This window comes from Leptinotarsa decemlineata, unplaced genomic scaffold, assembly GCF_025532065.1.
Source record: "Leptinotarsa decemlineata unplaced genomic scaffold, Ldec_3_MD MMD2_tig00000026_RagTag_RagTag, whole genome shotgun sequence".
Classification (NCBI taxonomy): domain Eukaryota; kingdom Metazoa; phylum Arthropoda; class Insecta; order Coleoptera; family Chrysomelidae; genus Leptinotarsa; species Leptinotarsa decemlineata.
Window position 1 is genome coordinate 3,986,051 of NW_027412539.1, and position 20,871 is coordinate 4,006,921.

General features: G+C 35.3%; 1 protein-coding gene across 2 annotated transcripts in view; it reads left to right on the top strand.

Moving 5' to 3' along the window:
- Positions 1-2,197: 2,197 nt before the first annotated feature.
- LOC111507924 (protein takeout) overlaps positions 2,198-20,871 on the top strand; it is a 41,072-nt gene continuing 22,398 nt past the window's right edge. The window contains exons 1-4 of one of the 2 annotated variants that reach the window (XM_023163312.2): positions 2,198-2,361; positions 2,415-2,539; positions 10,166-10,258; positions 15,497-15,632. In XM_023163312.2, coding sequence (XP_023019080.2) covers positions 2,455-2,539; positions 10,166-10,258; positions 15,497-15,632 — 314 coding nt within the window. In that variant the 5' untranslated portion in view covers positions 2,198-2,361; positions 2,415-2,454. The remainder of the gene's footprint in view (positions 2,362-2,414; positions 2,540-10,165; positions 10,259-15,496; positions 15,633-20,871) is intronic. The other variant, XM_023163320.2, reaches the window with a different exon arrangement.

Sequence of the window (20,871 nt, forward strand, 5' to 3'; positions counted from 1 at the left end):
AGCAGGTGCTGACGGTTTCATTATGAGCTTCATCATATTATGTCGTCCATTCATAATTGAATATATCTCTCACCTCTTGAACTTCTGCATTGAATATTCAGTATATCCAATTCAGTGAAAATTGGCTAATGTGATCCCATTACCGAAATGTGAGGTTGTCAGTGAGCTCAAAGACCTGAAACCAATCAGCATTTTAACTATTGTCTCAAAAGTATAAGAAAGAAGTATAAAAGATCAACTTGTGGAATTCTTGAATTCAGAAAAGGACATAGCTGCGTGACAGCCTTTCTGAATGTGACAGATCGTATCTTTCAGGCAACCGATTCGGGAATGATTGCTGATCCAGTTTTCTAAGACTATTCGAAAGCTTTCGATGCCCTAAATCATTCTGCGCTGAAACATATTCTACGATATATTGGACTCTCAAAAGAATCTGTTATGTTTTTTGATAGCTAGCTAAGTGGTCGAAAGAAACGAGTTGTACTCAATACTAGGGTTTCTCAAACAAGAGAACTGACATGTGGGGTTCCGTAGGGATCCATTTTGTGGCCAATTGTCTATGTAATTTTCACAGCATTTTTCAAAAATGTTGTCTCGCATTGTTATCTACAAATGTATGTGGATGATACTCAGGTGATGTACTCCTTCCACCCTTCAGACATAGTGAATGGTTGTCAGAAAATCAACGAAGACCTTGATAGAATTTTCAAAATATCCAAAAATCATTCTCTCGCATTGAATTCAAACAAATCTAAGGCAATGCTGTTCGGGAGGCGAAATGACAGACTTCTTCACAAAAAAAATGTTTGTGTTACTATCAATAACATTCCTGTACAGTGTTGTGATGTGGTGAAGAATCTTGGGCTCTGGATAGATTACTCCTTACGATTCGAAAAGCATATATCGGACTGCATTCGTAAAAGTATCTGGAAACTGAAAATTTTGTTTGGATCTCGAGCAACTTTGAATTTTAATCTTAAAAAAAATGCTTTGCGAGTCTCTGGTTCTTTCCACTTCTACTTATTGCGATACGGTCTATAGCTCTTGCCTCACGGCAACATCTACGCAGAAAATCCAGAAAATCCAAAACTATTGTCTCCGCTTCATATATGGTATTCGTAGGCGTCAACCCATCAGTCATAAGCTACGAGAAGCCGGGTGGCTAAATATGAAATCTCGCCGAAAACTTCACTGCTCCACCTTATATCATAAAATAATTACTACCCAAACTCCCTCCTACCTTTATAGAAAGATTGTGTTCCGCACTGACGTTCACAATCTCAATATAAGATCGAAAGGTACACCACCAATCCACAAATCATCATTGTTTGAGAGAAGTTTTTTCTATAAATGTATCGACTACTTACAATGCTATTCCAAATGATTTTAATAATATGAAACTCTCCTCCTTTCAAAAACATTTGTTTGAATTTATGAAATCCTCTAATATTTAGAAAGCAGCTATTTAAATCAGCACATATATCTATAGTTTTACTCAATTTTCATTAGTTGTCTGCGATCTTTTGTTGTTTTGTTCTGTTTGTCCAAAGGTTGAGTGGAAGACCATCTTTGTGCACTCCAGGTGCTCAAGATGTACTCCGCCTTTTCAGGTTGTACAGGAAATGTTGAAGCGAATTTGATAGGTTTAATTTTTTTTGTAATCACTACTGAATAATGAATATTATTATTATTATTATTACAACTATTATATTGATGTGAGTAGTTGTTTGGAATGTATTTTTTTCTTTCGTGTAATTCATTGTTTATGTGAAAGAAATTGTTTGGGAGGGGCTTTTCTTCCAGTTTGTGCCTGAATGTTATTTATTTCTATGAACCAAATAGTTTTGTATAGAGAATATTTTGAAATTATTTGCTTTCTTCCTTTCTTTGGTAGATTCCCATATTTTTTTGTATGAAGAGAAAGAAAAAGAAAGCAAAAAGCATTCTTTCCCAAAAACTATTCGTTACTATTCTATCCTCCTTACCAACCTGTTCGCGAAATAAAATATTTGAACATATAAAACAATTAGTTTTTACATATATAATAAATTGGAAGCAACATCGCCGTCCTTTGTCTTCACTTATGATTGCCTGTTTATTATTCAAACAATAATATCACGTGAGTGAACATAGTTTATTTACATTTGAATTTCTGAAATGTGTATTTATCATGGCTTCAAAAAACTGGTCAGACAAGATTGAATATAGTGTTGCAATACGAAAGCAGGTCGATTCAGTTAGTTTTTCCAAGTCGAGTCAGTCGGCATAAGTTGATCAACACAGTTAATTGTTATTTATTCATATTCACACAAAGTGACAAGGTCGATCAAACAACAAACGTTCAATTGCTGTATGTGAAAAGTGAGAACAAAACAATTGAAGTATGATTCAAGATCATCCAGATATGTCTTTAGGTTTATTTACAGAGCTGGTCAGTCGAGTCTTCATTATCATATGTGTTCCGCTATGACTCTGCTGCTGCTTCTCTTCCTCTTTGCCTTGGGATTGGTAGTACCTTCAGTTAATTCAAAACAGTTACGTGAGTATTTTATTTTTCAATCTGTAATTTGTTTATATTTACTAGCTTAATTGATACCATGAGTATGATATATTCAGTACGACTGTATTATCAATTCAGTTGAACTGAATAAGTGCACAAAAATATTGGAAAGTTATAACTTTTTCGTCATCATTATACAGTGATATCAAAAGATCATGAATATAGTAACTTCCTACATCATTGAATATTACGGGAATTTCATCCCAACAACAAACCATTATTTTCAACACCTCGACACGTGTTTCGATTACCAAGTAGATCCATAGTTATTTCATAAACTACACCTCACGATTTGATTTCCACAAACTTTAAGTTTGTTATATTGATTATTATATATATATATATATATATATATATATATATATATATATATATATATATATATATATATATATAACACCTCGACACGTGTTTCGATTACCAAGTAGATCCATAGTTATTTCATAAACTACACCTCACCATTTGATTTCCACAAACTTTAAGTTTGTTATATTGATTATATATATATATATATATATATATATATATATATATATATATATATATAAATAGATACGCACTTTCTTGATCATTCCCATATTGATTTCAATTTAAGTGCCACCGATAGACATTAACCTTTCTAGATTATATATATATATATATATATATATATATATATATATATATATAATAATAATAATAATAATAATAATAATATTTTATTGGTTCTTCTGGATCATAACTCAATGATATAGAACAAGTCAGTATATATATATATATATATATATATATATATATATATATATATATAAATATATATATATATATATATATATATATATATATATATATATATATATAATCTAGAAAGGTTAATGCAGTCAAGCTGCTGGAAAATAATTCCATGAAAATCAAAAAATAAATAGATAAGTACTCTTTGATCATTCCCATATTGATTTCAATTTAAGAGCCACCGGTATACAGCTGTTTCAGCCTATTGGGCATCGTCAGTACCGGGCAGGCGGTCCTCGATTGAAGACAAAATGAGAAAAAACCAAGAAAGTACTTGATAAAAATAGCTGCGTAAACGCAAGCGAAACATAAGTGGAACCACCTATTGGTGTGACATCGTCAGTACCTGCCCGGTACTGACGATGCCCAATAGGCTGAAACAGCTGTATACCGGTGGCTCTTAAATTGAAATCAATATGGGAATGATCAAAGAGTACTTATCTATTTATATATATATATATATATATATATATATATATATATATATATATATATATATATATATATATATATATATATATATATATATAAATAGATACGTACTTTCTTGATCATTCCCATATTGATTTCAATTTAAGTGCCACCGATAGACAGCTGTTTCAGCCTATTTTTCAGCAGCTTCATTGCATTAACCTTTCTAGATTATATATATACATATATATATATATATATATATATATATATATATATATATATATATATATATATATATATATATGTATTTTATTATATAAACTTTAAGTTTGTGGAGATCAAATCGTGAGGTGTAGTTTATGAAACAAACTTTTTTAGTCAGTCTTGTCTCTTTCATACGATACAAGTTTGGTTGGTCGTTCTTCGAGTTCTCTTGACAAGAGAGGACCAGATAAGTCGACATAAAAGGAACATCATAAAAATTCACTGTATTTTCTATGTAAAGTTTACAAAGAGCAGTTTTCATTTCCGATATTGAATAAAAAGTATTCATTATATTTTCAATTTTTCTTTGATATAATAGCATCTACTGTTACCGCTTTGACGAATAGAAACGGTTCCGTCGATGAAGTCGGTGAACAGGTGGAGGTACTGGTCCCAGTCTCTTTGATGGTCAGAGACCACGGACAAGTGGCGGTTTATGGTTTTATTCATTCGTTCCACCATTCCATCGGACTGTGGATGTGGCTGTGGGTCTGGTCTTTCGAATGTCCAACAGTTTACATATTTCTTGGAACAAGTTGGACTCGAAATTTCTGCCCTGGTGCGAATGCAGCTCCAATGGGACACCGAATCGACAGGACGTCAGAGACGGTAAAGGCTTCCTGGTTGGGCAGGACGTAGGCTGCCCACTTACTGAAGTTGTCCATATTAAGCAAGATGTATTTGTTCCTATGGTGGGATTCTGGGAACGGGCTGGCGATGTCGATTGCGCTTCTCGCAAATGGACTACCCAAGTTATACTGGCGCATTGGAGTTTCGGTCGTATCCGAGGTCCGTTAATGGCAGCACATACAGCACATTTTCTGCACTAGTCCTTGACGTCGGCTTGATAATTAACACAGTAAAACCGTTGTCTCACTTTCTGGAGGATCTTCGTTACTCCCAGATGTCCTTCAGTGACTTCATCATGAATTCCTTTGAGTCCCTTCTGTCGTCTGTTCCTGTGTACCACTGTCTGGCGCCTTCTCCACCGTCTTTAGACTGTAACACCCGCTTCAGAACCCCGTTTTCTATGGTAAGGAAGTTCCATTGGGTCCAGTAGGACCTAACCGCTGGCGAATAACCTGCTACCTATTACCACGATGGTATTCGATTTTTTTTATCCGATGACTAAACCATGATCTGAATCTTTCTCTTGATCTTCCTTGATCCTATTGTCCTCCCAAGTGTCTACAGCTGTAGTTCTACAAATAGCTGCTTCCTTCTCTTCTGCTCGTCGGCAATGTGAGCAGTCATCGGAGCATGGTCTTCGTGACAGGGTATCTGTGTTTTTATGGTTAGTTTCAGCTCGATATTCTGTTTCAAAGTAAAATTCTTGAAGTCTCTCAATCTAGCGCGCTACTTTGCCCTCGGGATTTTTGAACTGCAGAAGCCATTTGAGAGCTGTATGGTCCGTTCTCAACAGAAATATTTTTCCATACACGTATTTTTAGAAATGCTCTTCACCTTTGACAACGGCCAACAGCTCTCTCCTGATGACACAATAATTGCGCTCTGGTTTACTGAGCGTTTTGCCGAAGCAGCCAATAACTTTCTCCTGTTCATCCTGCATCTGATAAAGGACTGCTCCAAGTCCAACGTTGCTGGCGTCCGTATCTAAAATGAACTTTCCGTCCGGTAGGGGATAGCTCAAAACAGGAGCGTTGATCAAAGCTCTTTTCAACTTTTTGGATTAGTCTTGGCATTCCTCAAACCACTGGAACTGGATCTGCCATTCTGTGAGTCGAGTCAATGGTTTGGCGATGTGGGCAAACGCCAGCACTCCTCAGATGCATGAATACCTCCTCCAGATTTTTCAAGTGATCGTCAAATGATTTTCCGACCACGATTATATCGTCGGGATACACTAGACACGTCTTCCATGAGGGTCCCTTGAGAACCGTCTCCATCAATCTCTCGAAGGTCGCTGGAGCATTACAAAGCTCGAATGGCATAACCGTGAATTGCTACAATTCTGAGCCGATGGTGGAAGCTCGCTAATATGATTGGGGAAGACCACGAGCTGTCAGAAGGTTCGATGACTTCTTCTTTTTCCATATCGCTGGCTATCTTGTCTGCCTCTTCTTTCTTGGCCAGAAGGGAGTCTCCAGGCTGATTGCCGGATTGGTTGGGCATTCCCAGTGTCAATTCTATGCTGAACCACATTCTTAACTTACTCCCTCAGATTCGATCGGTGAGTTGGTGGTATGTCCTTGGAGGAAATGTTAATCAACTTTTCCAACTCTTTAGGCAAGTTGTTGGCTTGGCTAACACAACTGCGTACACTCCGTATCACAGAGGAAATGGACGAACAGTGCCCCAGAATTGTTCCTTTTTTCAAGGTCACAGGAAAGTAGTTGACATTCATGACCCTGACCGGCACAACTTTATCAACACGCAACAGGGTCTTTCCCAGTGCGATTTCTCGTCCAATTTTCTCATCGTGAACATTACCACCTTGCCGCTGCTCGCACTTCCGTCCAAGCAAACCTCCAGGATGATTTCAGCCCTTTCAGGTACGCACACGTCTTCAGCCAACAGTACCCGGATCGTCTCTTCGCTTCTTCCATGAAGCACCAGCTCTTCTCCGCCGACACGTAGGACGTCATCTTGAAAATTCAGCTCAAACCCTCTGGAACTCATTATGTCCATTCCAATAATCGCATCGTTCTAGATGTCCGCCACCAATGCACGATGGTTCAATCTAGTGCTGCCCAACACCAATTTAATTGGTACTTCTCCAAGTACAGTGGCTAGCTCCCGTGTTGCGATGCGTAGCTTCCAGCTTGACGGTTCAATTCTTGCCGATGCTTTGACAAAGGTTGGCCCAAGAATGGTTCTCGTCGCACCTGTATCTAGCAGCATGGTGCAAGGCTCGTTGTTGATGAGGCCGTCTACGAAAACACCTTTGCGTTTTTTACGGAGACTTGCTGAGTACAGGCCGACGATTGCCCCTCCTCACTGACCCCCATTAGTTTTCCAGATTTGGTGTCGATTCTTTGAAAGCTGGACATTTGCTATGCACATGTCCAATTTTCCCACAGTTCCAGCATCTTATTTGTTTTCTCTCAGGCAACACTTCTTTCATTACTTTTCTGATGGTGGCCTCAATATCAGCAGGTACTTGTCCATCTTTCTCGATAGCTCAGGATGAGCTAACGTCAAGGCCTGCCTCGTTTCTTGATCGCGAAGTCCATCCAAGAATGCCTGAACTGCTAACCGCTCCATTACATTTTTCGGTGTAGCAGGATATGCCAGACGAACCAATCGAGTTATATCGGCTTCGAACTCCTGTAGAGATTCTCCTGATTTCTGGCAGCGGTTCTTCAGCTGTGAATGGTAAACGTGTTCTAGGTGTGCCTGTCCATACCGTAGCTCAAGAGGCTTTATGAGTTGGTCATAGTCTTCCTGTTCTTGGGCCGTGAGGGTTTGCAAAATATTCGTTGATTCTCCACGCAACGCCAGTGTTAATGCTACCGCCTTTTCTCCTGCATTCCATCCATTCGCTCTGGCCGCAGCTTTGAATTGTCGACGGTAATTTGCCCAAGGAGTTTTTTCGTCGAACTGTGGTGGTTTCATGGAGAGCTTTCCTGGTTTAGAACTGACTTTGACATCTTTCAGTTCCGGAATTGTGTTTTCAGTAACCGTTTCTGTGGGGTGGGCAGAATTAACGATTTGGTTTCGCAACTTGCTAATTGTTTCCTTCATGTCGCAGATTTCTGTCTGAACTCCGCCTGTGATTTCCTCTACTTCTGAGTTCATTTTCTTCCTGATTTTATCTATCTCTGTCTCGATGGTTCCTATCGTTTCTTAGAGTAGGCTCGCCACACTACTTCAAGCCTTCTGTATTCTCTAGGAATTCTTCCTTCAAGCTATTCGAATTCTCTAGGAATTTATTTCCCAAACTTTTCAAATTCTCCAGAAGCTTGTCTTCCAAACTCTTCGAATTTTCTAGAAATGTATCTTCCAAGCTTTTCACATTTTCCAGAAGCTTCTCTTGTTGAAGTCCATTGAGTTTGCTCATTATTTAATTCAAATCACCCCCAGAAACTTCGAATAAATATGTTTCGGGATCTTCTCCTGATTCAATCAAGTTATCCCATAATCTCTCTCTGAAATACTGATTTTTTTCCTAAAGAATCACCAGTCCCTACGCGAACAAATAAGTCTTATAGTCAATTTCACCGTAATACAAAGAGTGTCCACCAAGCGCTCACAAATTTATTTCCAAAATCAACTTCTGATCACCAATTGTAACGAATTAAAGAATTTACTGTCCTGAACAAATTTATTTCTAACAATATTTCAATATCGCAAACTAATTCATCTACAACACTTGCCACTCAATTTACTTTCACTGTTTGAAATCTTTATTTTCTGCTCTATCTACTGGTCTCTGCACTCGCCTAGTATTTTTTCGGCGAGTCAGACTGCTTCTTTCGCGGTGATGTCATGTTTATTCGCTGGGTGAGATATCGGTCAGGGCCGGCTTCAGATTCATTACAGTACTATATAGAAGTAATTTCGCGAAAGTATCAGCTTCACCACCTATCTCATCACTAATAAATGAAAATTTCAATTAGTTCATATTGTAGACACTGAAATAACAAAAATATAAATGTCATCAAAGGGGTGATAGACATATTTTATATCCAGTAATCCTTGGTGATGTTAATCTTGAACTAGATGAAATCGATGTTTTGAGGTTACATTTTTCCTTTTGTTGGAAAGAGAGGTCACTTCGAATAAAGTATGAAATTTTAAAGTGATGCCTAATTTCGAAATGGAAATTGTACTCTGGATATAAAAATTTGACCAGCTTTGTTTCAGCACTGACTTTGCTTTTGGCGAGTGTCAGATTATAAAGACAATTCATTTGCAGATGTTGTTGTTTTTTTCAAGGACAAAATAAAAGCACTACAGGAGAATCATTAAGGTGCTCTCAGAGCGGTGCCTGAGCAAAAGTAGCGATTCACATTGTATTTAAATCGCTGGAGATTATATTCATTTGGAAAAACGTTTTCAGAAAGTTTATTTCTCATGAATGAAGTTCTTCAGATGAAAGAGTTCTCAAAGAGTGAAGTTCGAGGTGTACTGAGTTGAACCTAAAAACGATGAGCAGCCATAGTCCGTTGCGTTTTGCTGATATGTACTGCTCTTGGTGGAATCAAATGTGCTAAGTCCCTTGAACACCTTCCGTGAAAGTATCTATAGAAGACAGACAAATCTATAACTTTTCTTCGATGTTCCAGGCTATCAAGGTTGCACCTGATCTAGGCGTCTCCAATCAGGCGGATGGCTCTTTTCTGGATGAAATCCAGAAACTTCAGGGCATGTTTGGGGGCAGAGCTCCATACTTGAGAGCAATACTCCAAAGAAGGTCTGATCTGAGCTTTATAAAGCATCAAAAGTTGCTGAGGTGTGTACAGTTCTCTGGTCCGGAACAGTGTTCCAAGCTTTGGAGATGTAGCCTTTGCAATTCCAGCGACATGATTGTTCCGAGACATATTGGTGTCCATTTTAACCCCTAACAAGCTTATCGAAGCAGAAAGCGGAATTGTCTGACCTGATATCAGTATATCTGGCTCAGAGACATTTATCTTCTTGAAGAAAACTGATGCCTGGTTTTTGTTGCATTGAATTGAACCTGGTTACTTTCACCCCAATTCGGAATCACTTTCAAATCCTCATTAAGATATGCAACCTCCTGCTGCCGGTATATCAAATCCTTGATGTTTCTGTTTTTTCTGTCACTACTAGGTCTATTAGGAACTATAGTAATCATGCAAATTCATTGCATACTATGGTAGAAGAACCCAGAAGACTGTCAGAATCTCAACCCTAACTTTTAATTCCATCCTACTTCCATCTTTGAAATCGACGCTGTCTCGAAAACAACTGCATGCTGCAATGGTATCTCACCGGGCGACCCTCTGTAAGTCCAGCACATATCAATCGAATCAGAAACTGAAATGAACCAATAGAAGTAAAGATTGTATATTGGGTGAACTGGAAGTACGAAAAGTTACAATGACTTACAACCAACCCAAATTAATAAAAAGTTAGATCAATTGAAACTTCAATTTGGGGCTCCAAATTTCAATTCGTAATCAACTAAACAGAAAATTATTCAAATTTATAGTACAAATTTCTTTTCAGCTCCCTATATTACACCATGTAGAAAAAGCGATCCAAATCTAAACGAATGTGCAAAACAACGAGGAAATGATGCGATCCCATTTTTGATAAGAGGTATGTAATAAAATATGTAATGAATTTTCTCTGTATATATATTTTTTAATGCTCAACAGTTGGCCTCTATGTGACATATATGTAGGTCAATAACATGAGTAAAGGACAACCTCTTTCCTTTTGTCATCTGCTACTCTAAACCTATCAAATTTGAGATTTTTGTCGAAAATCCTCAAAAAATAAGATTCTTTTTGTAAAATACGAAAAATGACAAAAAATTGCTAAGTTTCCAATTTTATACCCTCCCTCGAAATTTGGACTTCACTGTCACTTGGACTTTTTCCATTTTTTTAAATTTTTTCTTTCGTTCTATCGATTCGAACGAACATTGATTCAAATTTTATAATTTTGATGAATACGAGACTCCAATGTCATATCTTGCCCTAAAAATACCCGCATTGGCCTGTTACCAGAGAAAGAAATTAATACACCTCCAGAAATTCGTCTTTGTTATTGCAAAGTCCACTTGCATGAAATGAATGAAAACACTTTCGTCTAATTAACACTATATAGTTAATTTCATTTATATGACCGAATTTGGGTTTAACCCAGGTGGCAGCCTGGTTCGTTCAATTATCTGTCCTTCCATCTTACCTGAAAACTTCACATTTTAGTTTCAAACTTGATAATAGGACCTATAAATAAAATTAACTAGTGGTAATTAGACAAAGGTTTTTTTATTCATTTCATTAAAGTGATCATGAACTACCACAAAATAAACAAGTCATCAATTACACGTATTATTGTAAAGTTCATCTAGTTTTTCAATTTCATTATTAAACTGATTTGGATGTTCAATGTTTGGACGTTAATGTGTTAGTAATCAAATAAACGTATTTTTTTCATTCTTATTACACTCGTATTCCATTTTTTAATAGATTTGTATCCAGTTTGATTATTTTTCTGACCAATAATTCAGTTACAAACTATCCCGAAATATCATAATTTTCTGTAAACCAAACAATGACCTACAATTTCATAACTATTCAAAATACTTTCTTCCTAGCGATTTGTACTAAACATGATATGAAACTTCGTGATTTTGAACATTACAAAACTAATGCAACATGTCGGTAAAAAAAGGTAGGTACTGAGAAAATGATATCGCACCATATTTATATGGACCATATTTTTTTAGAGAAAATTTGAACTCAGACATGTACAGAAATTTCATTATGAATCAGTTGTCTGAAGTTTTGGATAATTTGCCTCTAAGTGCTACCAGCTTTACGGGGCACCGATCCACCAAACGGTACAAGTGGAATAGTGTCTTAGTCAGATGTTTAGGGGCAAAGTGATAGGACGAGATTGGGAAGATTATTGGCCACCAAGATCACCAAAATTGTCTCTGATGGACTTTTTTTTAAGTTATATATATATATATATATATATATATATATATATATATATATATATATATATATATATATATACAAAACTTGGGAATTTCTTTGGGTGAACAGCAGAACGGAAGTGTACTCTTATTAGACCTTCAGTCTAATCTAATTTATTCCATTCCTTGTCTAAATTGTAGTAGTGAATATATTGGTCAAACGTCAAGATTACTAAAAGACAGAATCTCGTCACATAAGAGTGACAGTAGATTACATCCTGAGAGATGTGCTCTCAGCAATCATGTTTACAAAGAAGGTCATAACATGAACTTTAATTCAGCAAAAATTTTATCAACTGAAAGAAATACATCTAAAAGATTGTTTTTGGAAATGTCTTTCATATTACAATCAGATAACTGCCTTAATAAAAGGTCTGACATTGATCATCTCAGTGGAATCTATGCCTTCTTATTAGACATTGATAAAAATTTACATAATTTCCAAATGAACAATAATTCTGGGTTCTCTTCTCCAATATAAATTCATAATATTTGATATTGTTTCAACAAAACTTCCAACCTCCCTAAGGCAGGGTTTTATTTTGATAAAATATTTTCTTCATTCCATTCCTCAAGACCACTGAGGATTTTGTTAATTAATTAATATATTTGATTTTGTGGATTTTCTCTCATTTATTTACTTACAGAACAGCAGATGTCTCTGATCACACTTGTTCCATAATCAGTTCCCTTTGTGTTCCAGATTGTTATCATTTAGAAACTAACACACCTTTATAATATAATGACATGACAACTGTCATTGTCAAAATGTCAACTGTCTTGTGCCCCTCTCTCTTGTTTCTGAATGCACATGGCGTTTACCGGTATTCCCATAATTTTAAAACAAATAACGATTTTTATTAAAAGTTTTAATTCATTATTCTTCTTTGTATCCAGTGAGGTGTCTACCTCTTTTGACTTGATGACTATTTTATTGTATTGACATGTTTCAATTGTTTAGATATAACATTCTTTTCGACACGGCCAACCTCACTAACAGTAAGTTGTTAAAAAAAAAAAAAAATATATCATTATTAAAAAAAAAAAAACTTTTTCATATTGTATTATCACCATAAAACATTTGTAGCTTTTCCCTGAAGATGATAATAAATTTTATCGAAATATTGGAATAACTTGTGTTATAAGAGTACACTTCCGTTCTGCTGTTCACCCAAAGAAATTCCCAAGTTTTGTTCTTAACTAGTCAGCAAAGACTGTCCTTCAACTATATATATATATATATATATATATATATATATATACCGGGTGTCCCACATTTTATGTGACAGGCAATATCTGATTTGTTGAAGGAGATACACAAAATGTTTTATACAAAAGTTTTAGCAGTTCATGAGAGCTATATTTTGATATAATTTTTAAATATACAGGGTGTTTGGTGTAGGTGCTACAGACCAAAATTCCATTTTTTAAAATAGAACATCCTGTATATCATTAGATATTCAGATGCTACGTTAAATTCTGATATCATTTCATGTTTGGTTTTTGAAATTCGGTTACGGCGTTGTTGAGTTATTGCACTTTTCCTTAAATATAAAGTTTCAAAAAACTTATTTACTCGTACACGAATCCAGTCTATATCTTTTATTAAATTGAACTAGACTACTACTGAATACAAACCATTATTCTCACCTCTACGATACGATATCGATATCAGTTGAATATAATATTGAAATTCTTGAGAATGTGACTAACTTGAGGGTGAATTGCTTTATATTGCACAATTTCATCAAGTAGCTTATGCTTGTTGATGCCATAGTAACAAATGTTGTTGAATTGTATCCACTTGTCAGTTCGATTCAGTGATTCTTTGCAAAACAGTAACTGTGTTCTTTGTGCGAAAACTCCAGAGTATGCCTTTCGCGTTTAGTCCAAGTGATTGCATTGATATGTTATTAATTTTTGGGAATGTCAGAAAAACTGCCGTCAAGCACAACGTCTATACCAAGAACGTTTTCCAGAAAGACCCATTCCGTCACGAATGACTTTTTCGAGAGTTGTAGAAAAATTGCGAACTGGGTCATTTCCTTCTACTATAAAGCATCGTCATCATACGAGATCTGTTAGAACTGAAGATTTAGAGATCAATGTGTTGGCTTATATTATTATTCATCCACATGTTTCTATCCGTACTCTTGCAGAAGAAGTCGGTGTGAGTAAATCTAATGTACAGAGAATTCTGAAAGAAAATAAATACCACCCATTCAAAATTCAGTTGGTACAAGGTTTGAAACCCACGGACTTTGAACGACGACTTGAATTCATTACTTGTATTCAGGTAATATTACATGAAAGTCCTAACATATTCAGTCAAATTTTGTGGAGCGATGAATCGCGATTCCACAATAATGGGGTTGTGAATCGACATAACAGTCACTATTGGTCTCAAGAAAATCCCCACTGGGTCCGCGAAAGTAATTTTCAAAGTACTTGGGGTATTAATGTATGGTGTGGATTGTTCAATGGCCGCATCATAGGACCTTACTTTTTCAATGAAAATCTCAATGGATTGCGATATTTACATTTTCTAGAAAATGATTTGATCCAGTTGATGGAAGATATTCCCATAGCAGAACGACAAGGAATTTGGTGGCAACAAGATGGTGCCCCTCCTCACAATTCACAGGTTGTTACTGAATATCTGGATAGAACGTACCCAAATAGATGGATTGGTAATAAGGGTCCAATTCGGTGGCCGGCTCGTTCCCCAGATTTATCACCGCTTGATTTTTTCCTCTGGGGTTATTTAAAAGATATTGTTTTCACTACTCCTCCTTTGAATGTGGATGATCTGAAAATGAAAATTCGACTAGCGTGCAGTGATATTACGCCTGATATTATAAGAGCGACTTGTACGAGAGAAGTGATTCGACGTTTCGAAGCCTGTATAATATCTAATGGGCATCACTTTGAACAATTTTTATGACTTATTTCTAGGTACCTACCATTCTTATGAAATGATTTATCAAGTTATATTATTTACATTGTTATTAATTAAAGATTTGTTTTCGAATACACCTCTTTCAATTTCGCAATTATTTCATATTCAAAATGATTCCTGACTGAATTCCACAACTCAAAATTGAAACCATTACTTCGAACACCCAAAATTTTGACTAATTTTCATGTGATCTGATGCAGAGAGAATAATTGTATGAGATATTTTTAACAATAATAGTCGTTCTCAAGACTTTACATTTTAAGCAATAACTCAACAACGCCGTAACCGAATTTCAAAAACCAAACATGAAATAATATCAGAATTTAACGTAGCATCTGAATATGTAATGATATACAGGGCGTCTCATTTTAAAAAATGGAATTTTGGTCTTTAGCCCCTACACCAAACACCCTGTATATTTAAAAATTATATCAAAATATAGCTGTCATGAACTCCTACAACTTTTGTATGGAACATTTTTGTGTATCTCCTTCAACAAACCAGATATTGCCTATTCCACATATGTTTCGCTTGCGTTCACGCAGCTATTTTTGTCAAGTACTTTCATGGTTTTTCTCATTCTGTCTTCAATCTAGAACCGCCTGTCCGGTACTGACGATGCCCAATAGGCTGATATGTGGCTCTTAAATTGAAATCAATATGGGAATGATCGGAATGATCAAAAAGTACTTTATCTGTATATTTTTGAGAATGTGTAACAAATGTAACACATTTTGTTCATAACACTTTTCGAGCAGTCTTTCAAATGCTATTCAACAAAGTAATTATGTATAACAACTTCAACTGCACATTTGCAAACATGTAAACATGTTAACATGTATATAGGATTTGATTTCAATTAATGAATTCCAGTAATTTTTTTCAGGTGATAAAGCTTACAAGATACCCAGTTTTGATCCAGCACATATTTCTCTTGTTGACGTAGATCAAGGTGAACTGAAGTTCAAGTTGAAAGATATGCATATGACCGGTTTGAATACTACTCAAATTCTGGATGCTAAGTAAGTAAATTTGTATTCGTATTTTACGAAATGAAGAATATTCAACTAGGTAATCCCAAAATTTTCTGTAATTTTTACAAAAGTGTTTTCGTAAATTTTGAGAGTAGAGAAAGGACTAGTTATAACAAGGACGACTAGACCAGCTATAATTGTAGCATTCAAAATTCAAAACAGCTGAATGTCTTTGTCATTCCCGTTTTCATTCCTACTTTATGGCAATATTATAATAATGTTAGCCTTCAACAGAATAGAATATAATCTATTTTCCGAGAAAAAACCAGAAACACTTGATGATGGTATTTTTAACAGTTCGATTCAAAATAATCTGACTGTATTCTGTGAATTGAGCTATGAAAGTTCCATTGGAATATTTTCACAAGATAGTATTTTATACGGTACCTACTATTGTTCTTCATAATGATAATTGTTTCCATTCAAAAAACATATTACAAACGAATTACATAATCTAGGATACACGTCAAAAACATATGAATATTTTCTTCTTGTTGTCCCTAAATTAACTTTGATGAAAAGTTCACTGTTTTATGATAAAATCACATTCCCTAGAAATTCAGAAGTATCAGCACATATAAGTTCTTTAGAAAAATTGTCAAAGAGACTCTTTAGGAATAAGCAACAATTCTACAATAAAGCTCTGCTGTGATATTTGCATTGTTATTCTACATGAAATGTTTTTCATACAATGTTTAATAGGCACTTAAATAGTGCATTTCTTTAATGCCCCCCCCCTTTTATTTTTTGATGGGGTAAACTCAAAAAATTGAAATTTGGGATAATGAAATTAATGCATGAATACTTCATTTTGAAGTGAAATTGACAAATGAAACTTCCAACATAGCGAATGAGCACCATCTGGGAAAAAAAATTAAATGAAAAGGGGGGTCAATATCTCTATAAATATTCATTATTCTCTGCTGTATATCCAATATTGACGCAAGCTCAGTTTCATATACCTTTTGCTTCAAACAGCCCCATAAAAAAAGTCCAAAGGCGTCAAATTTGGCAAGCGGGCTGTTCATTCCGTAGGACCTTGACGGCCAATCCAACGACCGGGAAAAGTAGTATCCCAATAGTTTCTTACTTGTCTGGAGTAATGTGGTGGTGCTCCATCTTGTTGAAGTAGAATATCCATATCAAAATCATTAGGATTTGCTTCGAGGATTTCAGTGATGAGAAGGTCAACAGTAGTTTTCAGCATATTAAAATATAGTTCCCCTGTTGAATTTTGATCAATAAATAGAGGTCCTACAATATGGTTTCCCAATATTGATAGATTGTTGACGTGGTAACTTTCTACTAGTAAAACCGAAAACTAAATGAGAATATTGTAACTGAACAATGATGTTCATTGTCGTACATTTTTGTCGTTTTTATAAACAAAAAATAACTCAACAAAACTTATCAGGTCGTTAGAATTGCCATATGCTAGATAAAAAGGAATATTTCTAGAAATATCGATATTAATATATTTGTCCTCAGGAAATTATTAAATGTTCCGCCATTTTGTAGTAGCTGAAGATATTGACTTCATATTTCAGGGTTGTGAAATATTCGTCAGGAGCTTCGAAATGATGAATCAGAGGACTCCCCTTTTCATTCAATTGTATTTTCCCAGATGGCGCCCAGTCGCCATCTTGAAAGTTTCATCAGTCAATTTTACTTCAAAATAAAGTATTCATAAATTAATTTCATTGTCCCAAATTTCAATTTTTCGAGTTCATCCGTTCAAAAAATAAAAGGGAGGGACATTAAAGAAATGCACTGTATATTCATCACATATAGTCAGTGGGAATACATGAACACTGACTATCATTTGCCTCAGCGTCCTTCAAATGAACTAACGCGAAATTTCCCAGAGGCAGTTGTTATCGGTTTTCAAAATAATTTGTATGCCTTTTCTGTCACTTCCAAAGCTGCTTCTGGTAATACCATGAATAATTCAAACAAAATAACACGACTCTTCAATTGAATCATCGAATTTCGAAATTTGAATTTTAGTGGTAGAAAGACAGTTTGGTCAGTTCCTTCCATAACATTTTTTGCTTCTTCTGAATTTTCATCGCATTCCTAATTTGGATGTCACTCACACAGGAACTGAGGAAGGATAATAGAAAACATATGATATTTTTTAAATATTTAAAAAATTTGTATAACATTTCAAAGATATTTGTTTGATGGTCATTTACAATGTTTTATAATTAATTTCATTAGTTCAGAACTCCATTGTCTAATATTATATAAAATGATTTGATATCCCTGAAAGTACCAATGCAAATTAAAGATTAGAAGGAATAGCTGAAAATAATGGTTATATCAATTAAAAAAATCCTTAAATGAAATCACATTGAAATAAAATATAAGTAAAAAATAGAATAGACTGAATATAATAGACTAAAGGAGAATACAGGGTGTTTTTTGAACACATGCTAATATTTAAGGAGGTAATTCTTAGACCCATTTTAAGGAAAAAACGTCCTATGGACGTATGTCCTAAACGCCTTAACTTTTGAGATACAGGGTGGCAAAGTTTTCAAAAATAATCAGTTTTTTAATAATAACTGAGATAATTTTGTAGGCATATTTGGTATATATGTTCCATGTCTCAAGGCGCATTTTCTGATATACAATTTTCTTAATTTTCTCTGCCAGTGGCGTACGTACGAGTTTTGAAATGTATATTTTTGGCGAAAAAAATACTACGCCACTGCTTTATCTTGAATTAAAAATTATTTTTAAAATCTCCATACATTTTTGAGCACATTTGATATGCTGTGTTTTCTTTGTCCGACGCATGGTTTTCGCTCAAAAAATTAAAAATCGCTTTACTTAAGGATAAATTCCTTAAAAATCTGATGCGGTATCGTGCATCGACTGAAAGCAAACTAAGAGATCAGATTTGTTGCAAAATAATTGAGGATCTAAAAGGTATTTGTTTGTTGTCAGATGCACTCTTCTCAATTAAAATTACCTCATAACGCAGCACCGCTTAATAATTTTTGAAAACATAAATTTAGTTATCCTGGAATAAATGACGTGTAGCAGAATTTATTTACTGCACCTCTTGGAAATATGGAGTTTGTCGATATGTGATTTCTTTTAAAGATTAAATGCAGAAAAAACAGCGTACCCACCATAGCAATAAAAAACGAATTCTCTGTATGTACAAACGTCAGTAGCTAATATTGATGTTGGTTTAAAGTAAGGTGTTGGTGTTAAAAACTGTCACAGCGCGTTTTGATTGATTTTGAAGTGTTATTGAAGTTATTTTGGTAGTCCGCTGTTTTTCTGAATATCAGTAAATATGGTAAATTATACAAATGCGGAAATGGCGCAAATGCATTACGCATATGGTCTTGCCGATGGTAATGCAACAGAAGCCAGGCGCATTTATCAGGATAGATATTATAATCGTGCCTTACCAGATAGCCGAACCTTTTCAAATATTCATCGTCGACTTGGGGAAACTGGTAGTTTCAAGAAAGGGACTCCGGAAGGTGGACCTCGTATAGTAAGAACTCCTGAAATTGAGGAAGCGGTGCTGCAAGAAATTGAGGAACATCCTGAGACGAGTACGAGGAAGATCGCTAGAACTCTGGATATTTGTCATCAAATTGTTTGGCGTATTTTGGTTGATTTTTTGTTATACCCATACCATATTTCAAGAATGCAGGCATTACTCCCCAGAGATTTTCCACAGCGTGTGAACTTTAGTCAGTGGTATCTACAAAGTATTGCACTAAATCCGCAGTTGGAGACACAAATTTTGTTCACAGACGAAGCAAATTTTTCTCGGAATGCCATTCAAAATTTCCATAACAATCATGTGTGAGCTGAAGAAAATCCCCATGCAATAACCGAAACCCATTTCCAACACCAATTTTCGGTTAATGTATGGGCAGGAATTATAGGTGATCATCTAATAGGCCCATTTCTTCTACCAGGACGCCTTGATGGTCGTTCTTATTTACACTTTCTCGAAGAAGACTTACCTGGGTTATTGGAAGATGTGCCACTTGCGTTAAGGAATCGAATATGGTACATGCACGATGGCGCCCCTGCTCATTTCAGTGTAATTGTCCGAAACCATTTAAATACAGTTTATCCTAATCGTTGGATAGGTCACGGAGGACCTCAGCAATGGCCAGCAAGATCCCCCGATCTCAACAGTTTAGTTTTTTCAATGGGGTCACCTTAAAACTCTTGTGTATAAAACTCCCGTTAATACTTTAGAAGATTTAAGAGAGCGAATAGTTGCCTCGTGTGGAACTATACGAAATACGCCGGAATATTTGAACGGGTGCGTAATTCCATGCGTAGAAGGGCGAAAGCATGCATACTAAGTGCAGGTGGCCACTTCCAACAATTTTTATAATCAGTTTTGGTATTATTACTAATTAACAAATTTGTGCTATTCGTTTAGACTTACTGTCACAAAATAAAATAAAACTCGTTTTTGTGAAAAATTTATTTTTTTGCAGATTATGTTTTCAAATATTATAAAAGAATTGGTAATGCGTTATGAAGCAATTTTCAGATTCTCATTCATTTTAGAATTGATCTAATTTCTTAATTTGCTTTCTAGCGATTTTTATTTTTTTGAGTGAAAATCATGCGCCGGACAAAGAAATACCAGGAGATCAAATTTTCTCAAAAATAAATAAGGATTTCAAAAATGATTTTATTTTGAAAAGAAAGCATTGGCGTAGTACTTTTTCCCCATAAATATTCAATGCGAAACCCGTAGGGATGCCACTGTTTGAAAAAATACAAATTTGTGTACATCAGAAAATGCGCCTTGAGGCATGGAACATATGTACCAAATATGCCAAAGATGTCTACAAAATTATCTCAGTTATTATTAAAAAACTGATTATTTTTGAAAACTTTGCCACCCTGTATCTCAAAAGTTAAGGCGTTTAGGACATACGTCCATAGGAAGTTTTTTTCTTAAAATGGGTCTAAGAATTACCTCCTTGAATATTAGCATATGTTTAAGGAACACCCTGTATACTAAAAGAGGAATCATCAAAACTCTATTAGACCGTACTTCTGGGCTCTGTAATACGAAGGAAGGTATCGAGAAGGAACTGGGCATCATCAAAAAAGATCTTCAATGGAATGACTACTCCTTAGCGATGGTGAAACAGGCTTTGGCTGAAAGACATGACAAGCCTCGCAAGAAAGAGAACCCGTCATAACCAGTGCTTGTACTTCCCTA